At 44.3% G+C, this 18,299-nt stretch overlaps 1 protein-coding gene across 1 annotated transcript in view; it reads right to left on the reverse strand.

Moving 5' to 3' along the window:
- Positions 1 to 70: 70 nt before the first annotated feature.
- LOC100142107 (uncharacterized protein) overlaps positions 71 to 18,299 on the reverse strand; it is a 35,903-nt gene continuing 17,674 nt past the window's right edge. Inside the window, 13 exon segments of the mRNA XM_015983026.2 lie at positions 71 to 446; positions 496 to 573; positions 629 to 752; positions 790 to 843; positions 892 to 1,136; positions 1,188 to 1,660; positions 1,711 to 2,346; positions 2,396 to 7,640; positions 7,687 to 7,878; positions 7,927 to 8,144; positions 8,259 to 9,089; positions 9,092 to 16,099; positions 16,495 to 16,545. Of these exon segments, the coding sequence (XP_015838512.2) occupies positions 414 to 446; positions 496 to 573; positions 629 to 752; positions 790 to 843; positions 892 to 1,136; positions 1,188 to 1,660; positions 1,711 to 2,346; positions 2,396 to 7,640; positions 7,687 to 7,878; positions 7,927 to 8,144; positions 8,259 to 9,089; positions 9,092 to 16,099; positions 16,495 to 16,545 (15,188 nt within the window). The 3' untranslated portion in view covers positions 71 to 413.

The following is an 18,299-nucleotide window of genomic DNA, read 5'->3' on the forward strand; positions in this document are numbered from 1 at the left end:
ATAGTTTCACTTTTTCGCATAGTTTAGCCGTAATTGAGAAAATTAAAAAAAATGGTTAAACAATACCCAGTAAATTAAATAAAATTTATTTAAAAAAAATACAATAATTATAAAACTTATTAGTAATAAGTACGTTTACATTGTACACTGTTATAATATTCGTAACAAATAAATTTACACAAAAGTCTTTTTTGGCACTCTGCTTATTGCCCGACCAGAATATATTAATATAAATAGTAACCTAACATACATTTATATACATTCACTCACACGTACTCGTCCTAAACCAAAAATTTCGGTTGTTTTTTCCTTATATACACAAAGAAATATGGCCGATTTTGAATCTCACATAAATAATAACACAGTCACACGAACATAAGGCACATTAGAGCTTGACGAAATTCGAGAGTCGGCTAAAGTGACTCGAAACCCGAGATATCACTCCCCTGCAAAAAAAAATTCACTATACAACACCTCACCACGTCAACTATTTACCCTATCAGGCTTATACAAGTGCGTGTGGGGAAGCAAAAAGGTCGAACCCAAATCTCGCTCAGCCATTGTGTTTGCCTCCTGAAACAATTTTCTTAAATAAATTACAAAAAATAATAATAATATTTGAACTGACATCATTTTGGTGCTGCGATGACGACTTGGATTTCGTATCATAGTCACCCCTGAACGACTTCATAGGGGGCGGGATTGTGGTCTCATCGTACGACCGCGCCTCCGACACGGTACTAAAATTTTTCCTAAAATAATGTATCACAACCAAAAATAATCACTCACTTAATTCGCGGCGTTATATCCAACCAATTAGTCATCGGATCAATCTCATCGCCTCTGAAACGATCAAGTAGTACCACAAAAAATTTACTATGTAACTCTCACCTCAGCGTATTAAATTGCGACCTTGTGCCGGTACTGGACAACAAATCGGCACTAATTTTCTGAATCAGCGTCGCGTTTTCGCTCCGATCGGCCTCCGTACCACAGGTCGTACCCAAAGTACCCATATTATTGCCCAAAACCGTGGCCGAAACCTCAAAACCGGCCGAAACCAACGCTCCTGATGTTTTCCGCGAGTTGGGTTTGTCGTCAAAGTCGCTCTGGACGCTGTATTTGCGTTTGTCGGGCTAAAATCGCAAAGTGTTAAAGTTTTGAACCAAAAAATGGTTGGTACTTACTTTATTAGGCGAAGGGCCGGCGTCTAAGTATGACAAAAGTTTGGCTTCGTTGCTTGTTGACGGTACTGATGGTTTTCGGGCGTCGAAAGTTGTGTAGTTACTTAACGGGGATGTGGGAGGTGCTGGGTGGTACTTAGCTCGGGGGATCATAACTGTAAGTGATCGGTCTTTCTGGTCTGGGAATAATTCACCGTGTTCCACGTCAGTTGAGGGTTTTTTGAGGGCGCCTTTGAGTTTCTTCTTTTTGGCAACGTATGGTAGATTTGTTTCGGAACGACTGTCTTCCGAACTGGTGTCTTGAATCATAGCGCGGCGGTCGATGGTACCCCTGTTTGCTACTCTTTGTGGCAGAAAACTCATCCCAGTTGCCATTCGGGTCTTTCGCGGTTTTTTGCGACAACAGGTCATCACGAGACAGATTATTAACAAGGCAATGAGGATTGAGCCAAGAGTCACTAATGCGATCAAAAGTACTACATCCAAATATTAAAAAAAAAAAGATAGAGTAGTCTAAAGTACGTACCTTTCAAATTAATGTGGCAACTCTCCCCGGTGTACCAATGGAAGCACTCGCAGAACATTTGGTCGTCCCCTCGCGAGTAGCAAGTTCCATGGTAGTTGCACCTTTCGCACCCAATCAGCTCAGCCGAGCAAATCCGTCCAGGGTACAGTATATTTTCGGACAAGTCGGTGAAGCCCTCCTTACAGCTACACGTGTAGGTACCTTTCAAATTGAAGCATTGCGCGTTTTCGGAACAATCGTGGAACCTCGCATTGGTGCACTCGTCAAAATCGAGTGCCCTTAACCCATCTAGACTTTCCCTCGAGGCGAAAATGTCGGTACCACCTAGACTATAGTTGTTATTTCTCAAGTACTTCTTAAACACGTCTTCGAGTCGCTTCTCGTCGGTGTTGTCCGAAAGTTGCAGATAAAACCTAGTGGTGACTCCCTGTTTCGTGGGTTCGTACGCATGTACGTGAACCCCATGGTAGATATCCCTCAGATCTGACTGCATGACCATGCGGTCGAGGGCCTCATGGGTCATTGCAGTGAGTTTGGTGAAAGCGGTCGAGTTGGGGTGGTTCAAATCATGGGTGAATTTCAAATTGTCGCGACCGTGGCGTTCCAAATCAACCTTGAGGTTGTAGGTGTATGTGGCTAGAAAAATTATTTTCTCACCAAATTTTTACCGAATTTTTATACTTACGGATACATGGCCGGTCTGGGAACATTCGGGCGAAGCCCGGCCGGCAAACACACCTCATTATGCCTTCAACCTTTTGGCACAGCTCGTTTCGGGACGCTTTACATTCGGGCTCGCACTTGTCACTTGGTGGTACCCGTGGTACTTCCAAACTTGGCGGACTTGCTATGAAAATTCCGCCCAGTAGAACATTATTGGCTTCGTTACTGTTGATCATTTCGTCGCGATCTTGCGTTTCGTAGCTGTTGTTTGGTACTTTTATTACGCTTCCTTTGTTCTTGTCCGTCATGACCACGAAAATTGACTCGTTTTCACTGCTTGAGTCTTCCTGGACGAGGGGAGGATCGGTTTCATTGATTATAAAGTCGTCCAAGTCCTCACTACTGTCATTTTCGACTGTTATTGTCGGTATAACGATGGTGCTACTAGTAGTACTAGGACTTGGGCGTAGTTTAATTGATGGGTAGGTACTACCGTAAACATCAGACGGGTATAAGGAACTACCAGTACTAACAGTTGTAGTAACAGTTTCTATGATACTGGTCGGTTTAACTAGAGTATGGAATTCGGTAACAGTATCTACAAGAGTACTTTTCTCGGTCTTTGTGACCAAGATTGTCGATGTTGAGGGAGGACCTCCTAATGTTTTAACAATCGTAGTCTTGGTTATAGTAACAGTTGAGGTCTTCGTATGTGTTATGTAACGTGTGGGAATCACCGTTTTACTAGATTTGGTTGCTAGTACCGGCTTTGTACTAGTAGTACTACTAGTTGTATCATCAATGATTCGAACTTCGTTACCGGCATGGTGTACTCCAGTCGGAATAATGTCTTCTCTGGTAGTACTTTCAATTGGTATCCTAGTACTACTAGAACTAGCTCTAGTCGTGCTAATTCTAGTTGGTGTGGACGACAATTCGGACGTTTTCGTAGTCACACTTTCACGAGAATCAATTTGAGACGACGTTAGTGATGGATTTCCTATAATCACTTCCATTGTTGGCGCACTAGCTACTACGGTAGTACTAGAAGTAGTTGATTCGTCAAATATTGGTCTAGTAGTAGTAGTAGTAGTTCTATTGCGTCCGTAAACTTCGTAAAACGGTCTTGGGGGCCGCCTTGTTGTTACTTTAACTGTTGGTCGTCGCGTGACCGTCCTTCTGGTACTTTGCGTTGTAGCTCTGGTGGTACCCTCGGTTACCATGATGGGTTTATGGGTTGATACAAGTGGTGGTGGGCTCATCCCGACCACTTCCTCTGACACACTAACTGGGGGTGGTGGTACTATGTCTTCCGCTGGTTTGGGTACGTAAGGTACCGCCGTACTAGCATGTACTTCCAAATCTGGGCTATGTTCCAAACTTGGTACCCTTTGTATGTTACCACCGGGTGAATTGACCTCAATTTTGGGTGGTTGCATGTTGATGTCGGGTACCGGTGGTGGTGGTTTCATTATCTCCATTTCGCTCTCGTCAATTAGTGGTACCTCCCCAGTGTTGAGTTCCGGTGTGACAATTTTTGTGGTTGTTGTGGACACGGTTGTAACTTTTTCGCGTTTGAGCAAGTCTGTGATTGATAATGGTTTTGGGGTTTTGAACGGTTTTTCGGTTTGGGTTCGTATTGGTTTGATAATTTCGGGGGTTAAGGTTGGACGATCAATTGGTAGTGAGGTGACTTTGGGTCGTTCGTGGATGAATGGTTTGGAAGTGGTTGTGAAAACAGGAATTGGTTGTCGTGTTTTTAGACCAAAACTGTTGAAATGACTCGTGTTGTGGTAGTGGGGCCGTTTGGTGAAAACTTCCGGTTTTCTGGTGGTTTTTGGCCGTGCGGTTGTAACTGTGGGTCGTCTTCTTGGCGTGGTTTGACGGCGATGGTTTTCGGTGGTTGGTTTAATATCAAGGTGAATCGGTCGCGGTGTGATACTTCCAATATATGTTATAAAACCAGAATCAGGCCTGGTTGGGTTATAGTCATAGTTGTCTGGCTCGAAATGGTTGATTTGGTTGGTTTGTTGGTTTTCGGGTCGCACCAATGGGATTTCGCCAAATGGTCGCGGGAAGTTAATTACTGGTTTACCAACCGTTTCATTCCTTACGGGTTTTGGGGTCGTGGTTGCTTTAACCTTGAGAATTTCAAACGGTACTTGGCCTGGCCTAAGTGGCCTACTGTTGGACTCTTGTATCACTTCACCATCCTCATTTGTCAAGTCCTCATCATCGTCATAATCACTTGGAACTTTAGAACGGTCATTTTCTGGTGTTAATGGTATGGGAAGTGGTTTTTGTGGTCGTACCCGGAACGGTTTTCCCGGATGGTGGCTTGAACCAATTGGTGGTGGGGTCATAAACTCGGAAATTTCTAAACTAGGTTTCGGACGCCCGAAATGACGTTTTGGTGGGGTCTGTGGTTTGGTAAATGGTTTACCAACCATTGGTGGTTTGAACTTTGAGTGACCTTCGGGTGGTTTCACCGAAACTTCACTCGGTGGTTTCAAATCAATGATTTCGTCATTCGGTTGTGGTTTTTTCACGTCTGAAAATGGTTGTAAAGGCCTTGACACCTCCTTTTCAAAAATCTTGGATGGTTTTTGCGGAATTGCCACGTTTTCGGCAAACTTATTATCATTGTTCACTAAAACATCAAACGAGACTGGTGGTGGTTGTCTACCATCTTCCATAAACCGGTTATTTTTATGACCGTCAAAGAACGCCGGTTCTGGTTGACCCACACTTCCAATACCTGCAACTTCAAGGCCTTCAAAACGGTTCTGGTCACTTTTAACCACTTCGTAGGCAATTGGTGGTGGTCTAAATTGTGTGTCCCCATGGTTGATAATATGTGCATTGAACTCGTTATCTTGGTGGATCATCCCGAAGGAAATTGGTGGTACATTTATATTAATTTCCTGGTTTTGGGGGAACGCAACCAGATTTGGCCTCGATGGGCTTATATCGAGCTGGATCTGGTCCTTGTCAATGGGTTGTGGGGCGACTTTGATAACCCCAACCACTTCTTTCTGGTTAGTGGTACTACCATGGTACACTGACGCGATTTGTGGAACACCATTATTGTATTCAATACCGGAAAATTCGGGTTGGGGGTACGGTGATGGGTCATCAAAGTACTGCCCGTTCCGGTGTGGTTCTGTGGAACCACCGTAAATCAAAGCAGTGGTTCTGTTATGTGGGATGTTGACAAAGGCCACTTGACTTGGCTGGATGTTGACCAGAAGGGGTTGTCCTGTTGACCGTTCCACGATTTCAGGGAGAACAATTGATGGTTCAAGGTTGTAGTTTTTGATCGGGTTATTGTGACCTTCGGCATAAATCGGGAAGGTTTCTTTGGCAACTTGCTTCTGGATTTCTTCCTGAATATTCGGGATTTTGATTTCATGAGTCACCTCATTGACGCCATAACTAACCCCGTAGTTATTCTGACTGTGGGCGTAAACCTGATCTGGTGGTCGGCTCAGTGGTATATGCTTGTGCTTCTCCCTAATGGGAGGTGGGGGCCCAACATAGTCATCCTTACTGGGTGCATGTATCACGGGTTTATTCTCAGTGGTTGGTACAGGTTTGTACTCGTTGCGTTTAGGCCACTTGTTCTGGGCCACTGGTGGTGGTTTCATCCCATAACCATCATCCTTGACTTGGTTTAGCGGAATTGTGGGTACTCTGGGACCAATCCGTCCCGGTTTACCCACAATCACGTCCGAATTTGCCGTAATTACATCACCTGGCGATATGGGAATCCCACCATTGAGCAAGGGACTCTCATGGGTCGGTTTAAAGTCTTTATGACCGTTCCATTCCGTGTCTTGCAAATGGAACGTGGCAATGTTCTGGCTTTCGGCAACTTCAAACTCGTCACTTAAACCACCAACTGGAATGTAAATCGGTGACCGGTTTTGCAAATTTTCCTCAGTCTCGGGTTTAGGTTTAGGTTTTGGTTTTGGCGTCGTAGACACAACAATTGAATCGTTTCGCCGATTTGACTTCAAATTAGTTTGAATCAAACCGGCCATTGCATTAAGTACCGGAGTCAAGGCTTGCAAACTATTTATATTAATTGACCCCAAACCTAGCAAATCGGAAACCTGGTTAGGTGTTTTGACCACTTTCGTGGCCGGTTTAGGGTCCACCGCTTTTGTCGGCTGTGTTGTCGGAGTCTTAGCTTTGGTTTTAGTAGCACGTCGCAGTTTACTAGTCGAAGTCACCGTTTTAGTTTTTTTCAAAACCTTTGAACTTGAGAGGGACGGCGTTTCGGTTTTTGTCGGTTCATCATCAAGGAAAATAATAGTGGAGCCAACGATCACACTAGGCGTTGACGACTCAATTTCAACCTTTTTACTACTGTCTTTATCAGGCATTTTGGTCTTTTGGATTGGTAGTACTTTAGTCGGTGTTATTTGATCGGCAATTACCGTAATTTCGAGTTTTTGCCCATCGTTTAGAGTCGCTGATTTGGTAAAAGTGTCACTACCGTCACGAATTTGGTTTTTAATAGCCGACAGGTACTTTTTGTCAAAACGGTTCGGATCGATGGTTTCCGTAACCACATTTTCGACCACTTTGGAGTGCGAACTAATAACTGTAGGACTTGCTGTATTTCCTTCTTGGAGCAAAGTTGTAAAGTAGGTAAAAGTCGTGTGGTAGGTTTTCGTCGCCACGATGTGGAAATTCTCACCCGAATAATCAATTTTGTGTTTCTTTTTGTCGTCTTTGGTGGTACTTGTTCGTTTCGGGTGCAAAAACAATTTTTCGGTCACCACATCACTCGAGGTCGATACATTAGTCTTGATAATTTTTTTGCCGTTTTCGGTTTGAGTGTTGTAATAAGTGTAAGTGACAAAGTAGGTTTTGACGACATCAGTGGTCGTATAATTGACGGAAACAGGGTTAGGGTCTTCGATATCTAGGGCTATATACGACGTCATGACAGAGGTGGCTTTGGGTGGTACCGACTCAGTTATCACAACTTGTGTCACCACCTCATTGGTACTCACAATTTGCGTTTTCTCGCCTTCGTATAGTGTTTTTGTCAAAGCTACGGTACTATAGTACGTATTGGTGTCTTTAAGAGCCGAAACTTTTTCCGACGGTTGTAACAACGATAAGTAATCATCGGGGGCTGTAACTGTGTTAGTTACCGTGTGTTTGGACGTTACCACGAGTGGTTGTTCGCCGTCTATTATCGTATTTAGATAAGTATAAGTTGTATGGAAGACACCAACCGAAAGATTAGGGTACTGAAAAAACACAGTCAGGTACCACGTGGTACTACCTCAATTTTACCTGTGTTAAAGTAATCCCCATGGCCGGTGTCGGTAAAATTTTTCCCGTGTTTCGCTCCTCTGTTGCGATATTTGAAACGACTTGTTCATGACTAGAAACCGTGGTGGTACCACTTTCGAGGTACGTGGTCAAATAAGTGAAAGTCGTGAGACAAGTTTTGGTCACGAATTGGTTGGGGTATAGACTGTTGATCTGAAATTTTCGATTGATTTTGGTACTACCCTAGTACCAATGACTTACATTAGAGGCATCTTGTGGCAACATCATCATCATGTGGTCGCTCAAAGTGCTGGGTTTTAGAGTTATGGGTTTGTAGATCGTGCTCGGTAGTACCCTCTTGACGTCTGGTTCGCCCGGTAGAGTACTTTTATCGCCTGCTACAATTACTTCGACGCCATTAGACATGACTCGAGTTGCAAGGTTATAGCGGGCCTCTTCAAGGGCCCTTCCTTGAACCTCTGGATAATTATTAGGGTTAGTGTCAAAGCTACGTCCAGGCTGTCTCTCTTCTTTACAATTTTTACATGTATTTACACAGAAAGAGGGTTTTATAGTACAAAAGTTAGACTCACCTCCGGTTTTTAGTCGAGGGGATGCCGGAAATGGAGTCATTGGTATTGGGTTGAGAGTAGAAGTAGCGTCGAAGTCCAGTAACGTTAGAGTTGTGAATTTCGTCAAAGGTTCCGTCAAAGTACTAGTCTTGGTCTGGGGTCGTACTTCTGTAGTAGAAGTTACGATGTGTTCGTCACCATTTACTCGAGTCACGATAAATGTGTAAGTACGGAGACGGCTCTGTACGACAGTCTTTGTCAAAAGTTCAACAGAGGAGAGAACTGTGGTTTTGAGGAGGAGGACAGGAGCGTCCAGACTTTCGGATAGTTCAGGGAAAAAGGGTTCATAGTCGGGAACATGCTGCAGCGACTTCTCCTCACTTTCTTCAATCTTGTTCTCCTCACTGGTTTCTTCAAACTCGACCTCTTCCTCACTCTCCGTCGAGATACTATTCGGCAACTCCTCACTCGTTGTGGCTTCAAGTCCTTGACTAGGACTCACCGCCAAATCAGTTTTGGTCAGAAGCCTTTTTCTCGTAACTACAACTTTCCGCCGACGTTTCGTCGCTTCAGGAATGCGTTCGTCAAGCACCGGCCGTAACCTTCGTTTCTTCTTTTTGACAACTAGTCGTCGTCTTGGTCTCCTCGTTGTCACCTCTTGGTGTGGCAACACTCGGATCAATTTCTTAACAACTCGTCTTCGTGGTTTAGGAACTTGCTCAACATCTCGTCTAAATCTAATTTCATGGCCAATTTGTTTCGAAACGTAATGATAATTTTGGTTTTTGTTGTCGCCCCTGATTTGTGACGTTTCGACCTTTGGCATGAGAGGGGCTTTCTCATCAAGGTCTGTTACGCTAAAAAATTACCGGAAGACTTTTTAGCTTCTCCCGATGCTTTAACGTACTTTATTTTGTATTTCTTGGTTGACTTGGTGGGTTGAGTGGCAAAAATACCGGTAGGTTGCGTCTTGACGTGTCTGCTGACATCACCAATGATACTTTCAAGACTTTCAGTGGCTACGGTTTCGGTAGCTTCAAGATTAAATTCTTTGGTGGCTGGAGTTACATAAGTGTCGTAATAATCCAAGGTGCTTATAACCAAATCGTCGAGTCCTTTGGACGGCTTCACAGGCTCACTAACATCTCGCTTGCGTCTTTCATTCTCACCAACTGTTACAGTTGACAAGACTGTGCTAAATTCACCAGGAATTCGCCCAGAAACGTACAGTGTAATCACACTAGTTTCTTTGGGCGGTTCGGTGGGAGCAGGAGTCGGTTTTTTACTCTTCTTCCTTGAATTCTTCCTCTTTGGAGTAGCTTGGGTAACTTCCTCAGAAATTGTTTGCTCGACCTCTTCTGACTTCTCCTCGGACTCTAAACTGTCCTTCTCCTTGTACAAAGCTTGAGCTTGTGGTGCATTCAAATTTACAACACCTGCCGGTGGTTGCGCCTGTTGTAACGGTGAAGTCTGAGCTAATTGTTGTTGTAACAACGGTAACAACAAAGTATTCAATTGTGGGGCAGCTGCTGGGAACCCTAAAGTCGGCGTTACGACGATAGTATCCGTCAGTAATTCAGTTGCTGTAACTACAGTAACGCTACTATCGACAATCGTGGTTAAGATTTCTTTGCCACGGAACGTCAATGGTAAAACTGTAGACGTTACACTTGTGACTGTGGTAACATAGGTTGTAGCTCGGGTTTTAAATTCAGTGGTTGGTGTTGCTGCAACTGCAGGATTTTGAATGGGGTACAAGGGGTTTTGGCCTAGCAATAGTTGCGATAGTAGGATGTTGGCAAGTGGGGCTTGGGCTGCTAGGGCTGGTTGTATAGTATTGACGACTTGTTCGACCCCGTAAGCCGTACTAGGGATCACATGGGAGAAGGAGGTCTTCCGTCCTCTGATATAGGTCGGGGTGAAGATAACACTAGTAGTTGGGGTTTCGTTCAGGACGAATTGTGTGATAAGAGTAGCTCCGTTATCACCAATTGATGTTGCTTCACTCAATAGTATTGTAACATCCTTTCCGAAAGCATTTACCGAAGTTGAGTACTGTTTTGGTGCAAGTACTTCGGTGCTATGTTTGGCTGTTATCACGTTTTTGTATTCGGTGATTTTGCCATTGACCACCGGGATTGTAACTTCGGTTGGTATTTGGTGCGTTACTGTAATAGTACCATCGAATTGTGGTACCACATAGTTATCATCAAATTGTTCTTGGGACGTCCTTTGCCGACTTGGAGTCCGCCTCCTTGAATTATTCCTCGATGATTTCCTGGACGATTCTGTGGGTTGTGTTGTTCTCAGTCGGGGTGATTTGGGTCGTGAGGATACTGTAGTCCTTCTAGTACCCGAAGGGCGTCTAAAATTTGACCTTGACGTGTCCTTTTCCCTTAAAGTAAACTGGGACCTTGTTTGGCTTGAAGCCTTAGTCGGGGAGATTCGTTTCCGGGTCGTTTGCGGTGCTTGTGTCGTTCCTTGACTAGGTTTGTTCCTGTTTCTGGGGGCAAACCTAGGTTTGGTCCTAGGTTTAGGTGCCTCGGTTTCGGGTTCTTCGACCGGTGCGGGTGTAGTTCTCGGACTTGGTCGCCTAAACCTTGAATAATTGACTTCTCGTCTTGTTCTTCGTCTAAAACCTAGGAAGGGTTTGATGTTGACGTTAGACCGCCCACGGCGTGTTTCGGGTGTTGGGGCGGGTTCTGTTTGTGTGTTAGTTTGCGAGCCTTCGTAATCGGTGTCTTCATCTTCGTTTTCGGCTTCTTCGTCCAGTTCTTCTTCTTCGTCTTCCTCACTTGGAGGTGGTGGTGTGGTGGTAGTGGTGAAAAGGTTACGTCGCGGGAAAAGTGCGTTGTTTCTGGGTCTATTGGCCAAACCACTTGGGCGGTTAAAGGTTCTGGGTTTGGATGTGGTAGTTGTTGGGCCTTTGGTTGTCTTGGCTTTGGGTTTAGGTCGTGGGGTTGATGGTCTAGCTAATGGTGGTCGTCTGAATTTGAGTAAGGGGTTCTGACTTCGTCTTGAACTACCTTCTGTGGTTGTAGACAGTGGTAAAGTGGTTTCATTCGCGTCTTCAACTGCTCCGGTACTATCGGTAACCACTGTTGTCAAGTCATTTTCATCGTCAACGCTAGATGGAGTAGCAGTTGCTGGTGCTTTATTTAAAGACGACGCTAACGTTGGTCTTATCCTAAACCTTGAATTCCCAGCATAGAGGGAACTAGCCCTTTGGGAACTACCCCCAAGTGAGGACCTAAACCCTCCCCTCCTGGAACTAGCCCCAAATCCGGTCGCCGTTGGTTGAATCCGACTCGAGCTACGTCTGAATGACGAACTGGAAAGTCCAGAGTTTGACGATTTCGGGCGTGAAAATCGCCTGGAACCGGACGCTGTGGGCACTATAGCGTTAGCACTGGACGATGCTCGACGGTTACCAAATCTGGCCGGTTTGGAGGCTAGTACAGCTGTTACAGTAGGTGTAACATCACTCCGTGTTACCGTAGTTGCTCCCTGACTTGCACCTTTACGTTTCGGGGCAAAAGTCGGTCGTGGTCTTGAGGCAAAAGGTCTAATAACCGGGGTAAAGGTGCGTTTACGCGTCTGGAAAGTCAGGCGTGACTTGGTACGACTGGTACCATCATCATCACCATTTTCGTCGTTTTCTTCAGTTGAAGTTTCCTCGTCGATTTTAGTCGAATCGGTTAATGAACCTTCGATAACGACCGGTGAGGGTGAAATCGGTACTTTCGTAGAGGCAATTGCCTGGTCAGGTCCCTGAGTTGGTGTTGGTACTATTTCGCTGACAGAACTCGGGGAAATACTTGGTTTCCCGACCAGGAAACTTGAAGTACTTTCGATTATTTGTGCATAGCGGCCATCAATCACAGTACCTAGTACCTTGCTCTGGTATAGTGTTGTGGTTTCGTTTTGAATGATCGAACCTTCGATCAGTCGCACTAAACCGGTTCTGTGACTGATCGGAACGTCAGTTGCTAGAGCTGACTTGCGCTCCTCATTGACTTGCAACGAGCTTGTGCTTTCAATCACTTGGGCGTAAAGATTGTCAATGTAGGTACCAACAGCTTGAGTTGTGTAGTACAAAGTACTGATGCCTTCGGCATCGACAATTTTGCCTTTGTTGATGCTCACAACTCCGGTTGGTTTGAGGTTTGTCTCGACTGAACTTGGGGCTATCGTTGGTGTGATTATAGAGGAGGTACTTTCGAGTACTTTAGCGTATAGCCCGTCAATGTAAGTACCAAAAACGTCAGTTGAAAGAATCGTGGTAGTGCCAGAATTTTCAACAGTGTTCACAATTGTGGACAAAAGGCCGGTCGGTTTGACGGTACTATTGATAGTTTTGGTTTTGGCATCATCGAGTAGGTTTTGACTGGCGGTACCGACAGCACGTCCTATTTGATTCGAGTCAATATCAGCAGTACTGTTAACTACACGTGACACGGTTTCAAGACGACTGTTAAGCACGGTACTATCACCAACGTACGAAGTTGTGTAGTACGTATAAGTTGTGAAATACGTGGTGAGATCGTCCTCACCAACGGTTGAAGGCTGAATAGTTTCAGTCTGACTCGGCTCCACTTCCTTGCTCGAAGGCAAAATCGTAGGCAAAACACTCGATAGAGTTGGAGTCGGTGTTACAACGTTAGAAACAGTTTCTTCCCGACTTGTCGTTTTAGTGGTACCATCTTTGTACAAAGTGGTCCAGTAGGTGAAAGTCGTAAAGTACGTAATCGGGAGACTTAAATCCTCGACACTAAGGGTGTGAGTCGGTGTTAAGGTTTCAGTAACCACATTTGTGACAGTGTCTAACCGACTCACAACGTCACTCGAGGTGGTACCGTGGTACATTGTCGTGAAATAAGTAAAAGTGGTGTAGCTGGTTTGAAGCAGCAAAGTCGGAGAAGGGATTATTTCCGAGTCGTTGTTTGATTCTGACACAATTTGGTCATCCAGAGCGTTACGTTTATCAACATTGTCGATAATCCTGCGGTCACCTTCCGAAGTACTGCTTCGAACGTCGGTCACCATTGTCGAAATGGTCTCATAGTCGTTCAAATTGAGGAGATTGTTCTCAACTGGGGCATCTTCCGTGGTGGTACCTCTCTGTAAAGTCACGTAGTTCTGGTCCTTGTTGACACTAGTGGCCAAAATGTTGTTGTCAAGCTTCTCCTCTTTATTGTCATCGGGTAGTACCGTCTTGTGCCGATTTATCGTACTGTTGTAAGTGTTATGTGGCACTACATTCAGACTAAGCACCTTCTTCTTGATTTCACTTTCCTCATTGTCGATATCGGGCGCTTCAACTTGATTTTTATCCTCGAAAAGTGACGGTACTTTCGTCGGTACTATATCCTCCAAGGCCACGGTTGCCGAAATACTTGGAGTCACATAATTGGTGTAAACCTCAGTCCGGCTTGAGATTTCCGTTTCACCATCGACGAAAATCGTGGTGAAATAAGTATAAGTGGTGTAGTAGGTCTTAACCCCGTTTTGCTGCACCTTGGCATCGCTCAAAATCGGAGTTGCTTCCAAAGTTGGTAACAAGTCTTGTGCTATCTTAGTTGGTGCGATTTCCGCCAAGTCGTCAAAAGACACAGTTCGGGACTTGTACCCCGAAACTAGACTATCCTCACGTTCGAAAAGCCCAGCCACGGCTGAGTCCGAAGCTTCGCTTCCTGGTACCAAAGTCGAGGTTATCACATTTGTGGTCACCACAATTTTACTCGCGATTGACGAAGTGGTGTCTTGGAAATACGTCGTTAAGTAGGTGTAAGTCGTGTATAAAGTTTTGAAAATCAGTTCGATTTCTTCCCCACTTTCGGTGGTCATTTCTGTGGTTTCGGGTTCCGATTCAGTCACGTGTCGTCTTTCTGTGGTGATTTCCTGTGGCGTTGTTTCAAGAGCTGGGGTTGTGGTTCCCACTTCTGTGGTTGTTTCTTCAGTTGTTGGTACTTCCTGAGTTGTTGTTTTTTCCTGTTCGGTTGTTGTGGCTACTGTGGGTTCCACTAAGGCACTGTTGGACGGAGTGGCCTCAATTGAGGTGCAAGCCTCAGTTTGGAACCCAATCTCAGTCGAAATGACTTCATTTGATTTGATTGAAGTTGAGGTACCATCGTCATCCTGAGGGATGAAGAACGTGGTCAAGTATGTCAATGTCTTGTAGACTGTTGTTGGTACTATTCGGTTCCCTTCGGTACAAACAACGTCAGTTTCATCCGGTACTTTCTCAGTATCGATTTCATTCGAAACAACCTCGGGTGTTGTTTCCTGGACCCGAAGTTCAGTCGTTTCCGGTGGATTTGTCGTAGTCGTGATTTCTTTAGTCGTAGTTTCTGGTACTTGCTCAGTCGTAATTTTCTCTAATTCCGTCGTAGTTTCGACAGTTTTAGTCGTGGTTTCGTCAATTACGGCCGTATTTTCAATTGGTAACTCATCTTCGAAGAAGATAGTAGTGGCTCCGCTTGAAATTTCGGTCGCTGGTGCCTTTTCAACGGTACTACTTTCCTCCAGGAAGATCGTCGAAGGTGTATTTAGAGGTTGCGTTGCTAACTTAGCTTGGGCTTGAAGAGCCGCAAAAATCTTCTTAATATCTTCATCGGAAGGTGTTGACAACATTGGAGTTTGACTCTCGGAGGGTTCAATCACATCAGGACTAAAAATAATCGTCGACTTTCCACTACTAGTACTTAAAACTCGCGCACTATCGTCGAAATTTTGCTCATGGGCTAGTACCGCAGACTTAGCCTCCATATCTTCACGTGTGTCACTTGAGTCACCTTTTGGTCGTCTTTGACGATCGGTTTTGTCAATCACCATGGTCGGGAGACTCGACTTCATGTCTAGTTTGTGACCTTCAACGGTCTGAGTCTCCATTTCTGGTTCTTGTGATAGAAAGGTTTTGACAGTGGTACCAATTGCCGGAGATTGGAGAGTTAACGTAGGTCGGATGGTTGGTTCCACTGAAATTTTGGTAACTTCAGCTAGGTTTTTCGAAGTTGTGGTTGTGTGAGGAGTGAAGACGATCACAGTGTCGCCAACTGTGGTGGTAAAGTCGGCAAAACCACTATATGTAATGGTTTGGAAGTCTTTGGGTTCGGGTTTTACTAAACCGGCCCTAAATAAGAGCTTGGCTTTACGATCGGCGGCAGTTGTGGCCTTGGTACGTTCTGTGTTTGAGTCAAATTCGGGGAAGTCCCCCAAATATGACAGACCACTTGGGGAGAACTCGTTCCGAACGGTGAAAGTCGGGAGGTTGTCCCAAGGTCGTACCTTTGAAGGCGTGAAACTTGGTTTGGGTTTGGGTTCTTCCTTGTGATTGATCAGATTCTCATTGGTCAAGTCTCTCATTTGAGGGTTGATTTTGAAAATTTTGACGTTACTTTGTGAGGGTACTGCTTCTTTTTCGTATGGTACTCTCGGGTTGTTTGACGGTTCCTCTTCTAGGATCTCCTCGTCGGTGATTTGTTGTTTGATTTCTTGGTAGGGGGTTGTTGTTGGGAAAACAAGGACAGGTTGGGCTTGACTTGGTGCAATAAAGTCGGTGTTTCGGATAAAATTTTTATTTTGGACGTTTGGCTCAAAGGTCCATTTTTTGTTAATGTCGGGGGTTTTTGAGGAAGAGTCGCCGTCGTACAGGACTCGAGAGCTCTTAGTGAGCAAATGTGCGTACAGTCGTCCATTGTCAAGGGTAGTACCGAGCACTTGAGTCGCGTACTCGGTAGTTACACCTTCTTGTATGAAAGTACGAGCTGTGGAAGTAATTAGACCTAAATCCGGTTTAACGCTCAGGTAGCGGCCGAAAGAAGATCGTCCATGATTGTCCACCAGCAAGACTGTGGTGACATCTACAGCCGAGGAAGGAAGAAAGTCAGTTTGATATTTTACAAAACAACTACTAGACTAGAGACATAGTACGAGCTGCCAAAGAAATATTTACACGAAACTGAGTTAGTACTACAATAATTTTGGTCCCGGTCGATTAGTTCGCGCCATTAGTACCGAAGTAATGAAGGAATTCTGCTTCTCCTTGACATTTCTCAATAAAATAGTCTTACATAAGTATCCAAGAAAAATAAAATATTTTTCGATCTGGTCATAAAGCTCGGTTATAATTAAATTTAACGTGTCATGGAGAAACTATCTCTGTCACAGTTTATTGCACAACGAAAATGAATGCAAATCAAGTTTGTACAATTTTTGTTAGTACCACCAGCAACCACTACGTCAAAAATGCACGTACCATTGGAGTCGTGTCTTCTCTTTCTCGGCGATGAATTTATATTGTCTAAGCCTGAAAAGAAAAAACACCTTAACATTTATTTTACATTAAAAATCGGGTTTGATACGCAAATTGCTAAAACCAGTTTCATCAACGTCCTAAAAAGGAATTTGCCGCACTATTAGGAGACTGTTGAGGTCATAAAGCAATTCGCTTTGTTTTGTATTAATAATCATTCCCGAGGTGGTTTTGCTCAGGAATTAACTAAAGTTCATGGTTGAGAAGAATAATTTATTTGTTGCGTATTTCGATACAAAGGTACAGCCAGGGACAAAACCAATGGCCCCCCATCGTACCAACCCTAATAAAAAATTTCTTGTAACTTGGATTTGAAGAAATGGTATTTTTATGACCGAAAAGATTTATGGTAGCAGTCACGGTTCGTCCCCTTAAATCAGGGTCGATGCAGTTGGGGTATCATTGGTTTTGTCGCTGGCTGTACATCTTTTTTCTTTGGGGAAAAGGTTTAGAATAAAAAATAAGCGAGACAGTTTGCGATTTTTATTCGAATAAACAGTACAGCCTCTGTCTGAGCAATAAACAACCAGCCGGTGCCACTCTAAAAAGGAGTGTTAGATCTGGCGCTGTGCAAAAAAGCCAAGTTGTGTGGAAAAACGCTTTCTGTGGTGTTACAACAGTTGAGAATGAACCTGTTTGCGGATTTGTGGAAAGTGTGTCACTCCATCGACCTCCACAGCGCGGAATTTGCAGGTGTCTTCAGCAGCAGGGAGCGCATCTCTTCGCCTAACTATTCCCTAAACTTTCGTTGTGACCTAGAAAATCGTCTCCTATCGTATGACAAATGGTGATTGTCGAAGAGTCCGCTCGCGGCTCGAAAGTGTACACACCCATCAAATTCCATCGCGACTAAATCACGTCTAAGGGCTCTGATGGGATGTGGGTCAGACACGGAGAGTCGGTCACAACTCTCCCGGAGGCCATCTCCAAAGTGGTCTCACGTAGTTTCGATTAGCACCTGATGAACCGTTTCGCGGCGGTTTCGGCCAACCACCAGTGATGTAATTTTTCACTTTCTTCTCGGTCCGAGTTTTCCATCATTGTGCGAAAACGTACAATTATTCAATCTGCTAGCTTTCTAATCGATGAAGGAAACAATTCAATTTTTGTACTCATGTCCGAGCTAATTAGAGGATTATTGTGAGGTTCCCACAACTTTCCACAATTTATATTCACATCGAGACGCTGGCTGATCCGAAATGGTTACACATCTCATCTGAAACACATTAGTTCACGAACCTTTTGTTCCCCTCATTATATAAACACCTGCTCGGGCTTGCTTATTTTTCTTGGTGAAGAAAGTTGAAAATTGAGATGATGGCTCCAACTGTACCAGATATTTGCCCACTCTCTATATCTCCGGTATTTACATGATTTTTAACATCAAAACAAAAAATACCACGTCCACGCACCAATTCACACTGATTTCGAATCAGATTTTTTTAAACGTCGTGTGTGAGATAACTAGGCGGAAGAATGTAAAAAAGTAACAAAGCTAGACCAAATGTTTTCCCAAAACGAGATCAGGGTGATAAAGTTGTGGGTACTGTTTCTCAAAATATAATTAAAAAGCGGCAAACCATAGAGATGACCTGGCAACTAATTGAAACTTGCGGCAAAAAAGACGGAACGTGCGCTAGCGAGAATTGCAGGCAAAAAGATCAAACTGTGTTACTTTTATTTCACCACGAGGCATTTATTTTGATTTGTAATAACCTACATCAAGGATAACAAACTCGAATTTAAAG

This window comes from Tribolium castaneum, chromosome 6, assembly GCF_031307605.1.
Source record: "Tribolium castaneum strain GA2 chromosome 6, icTriCast1.1, whole genome shotgun sequence".
NCBI lineage: Eukaryota > Metazoa > Arthropoda > Insecta > Coleoptera > Tenebrionidae > Tribolium > Tribolium castaneum.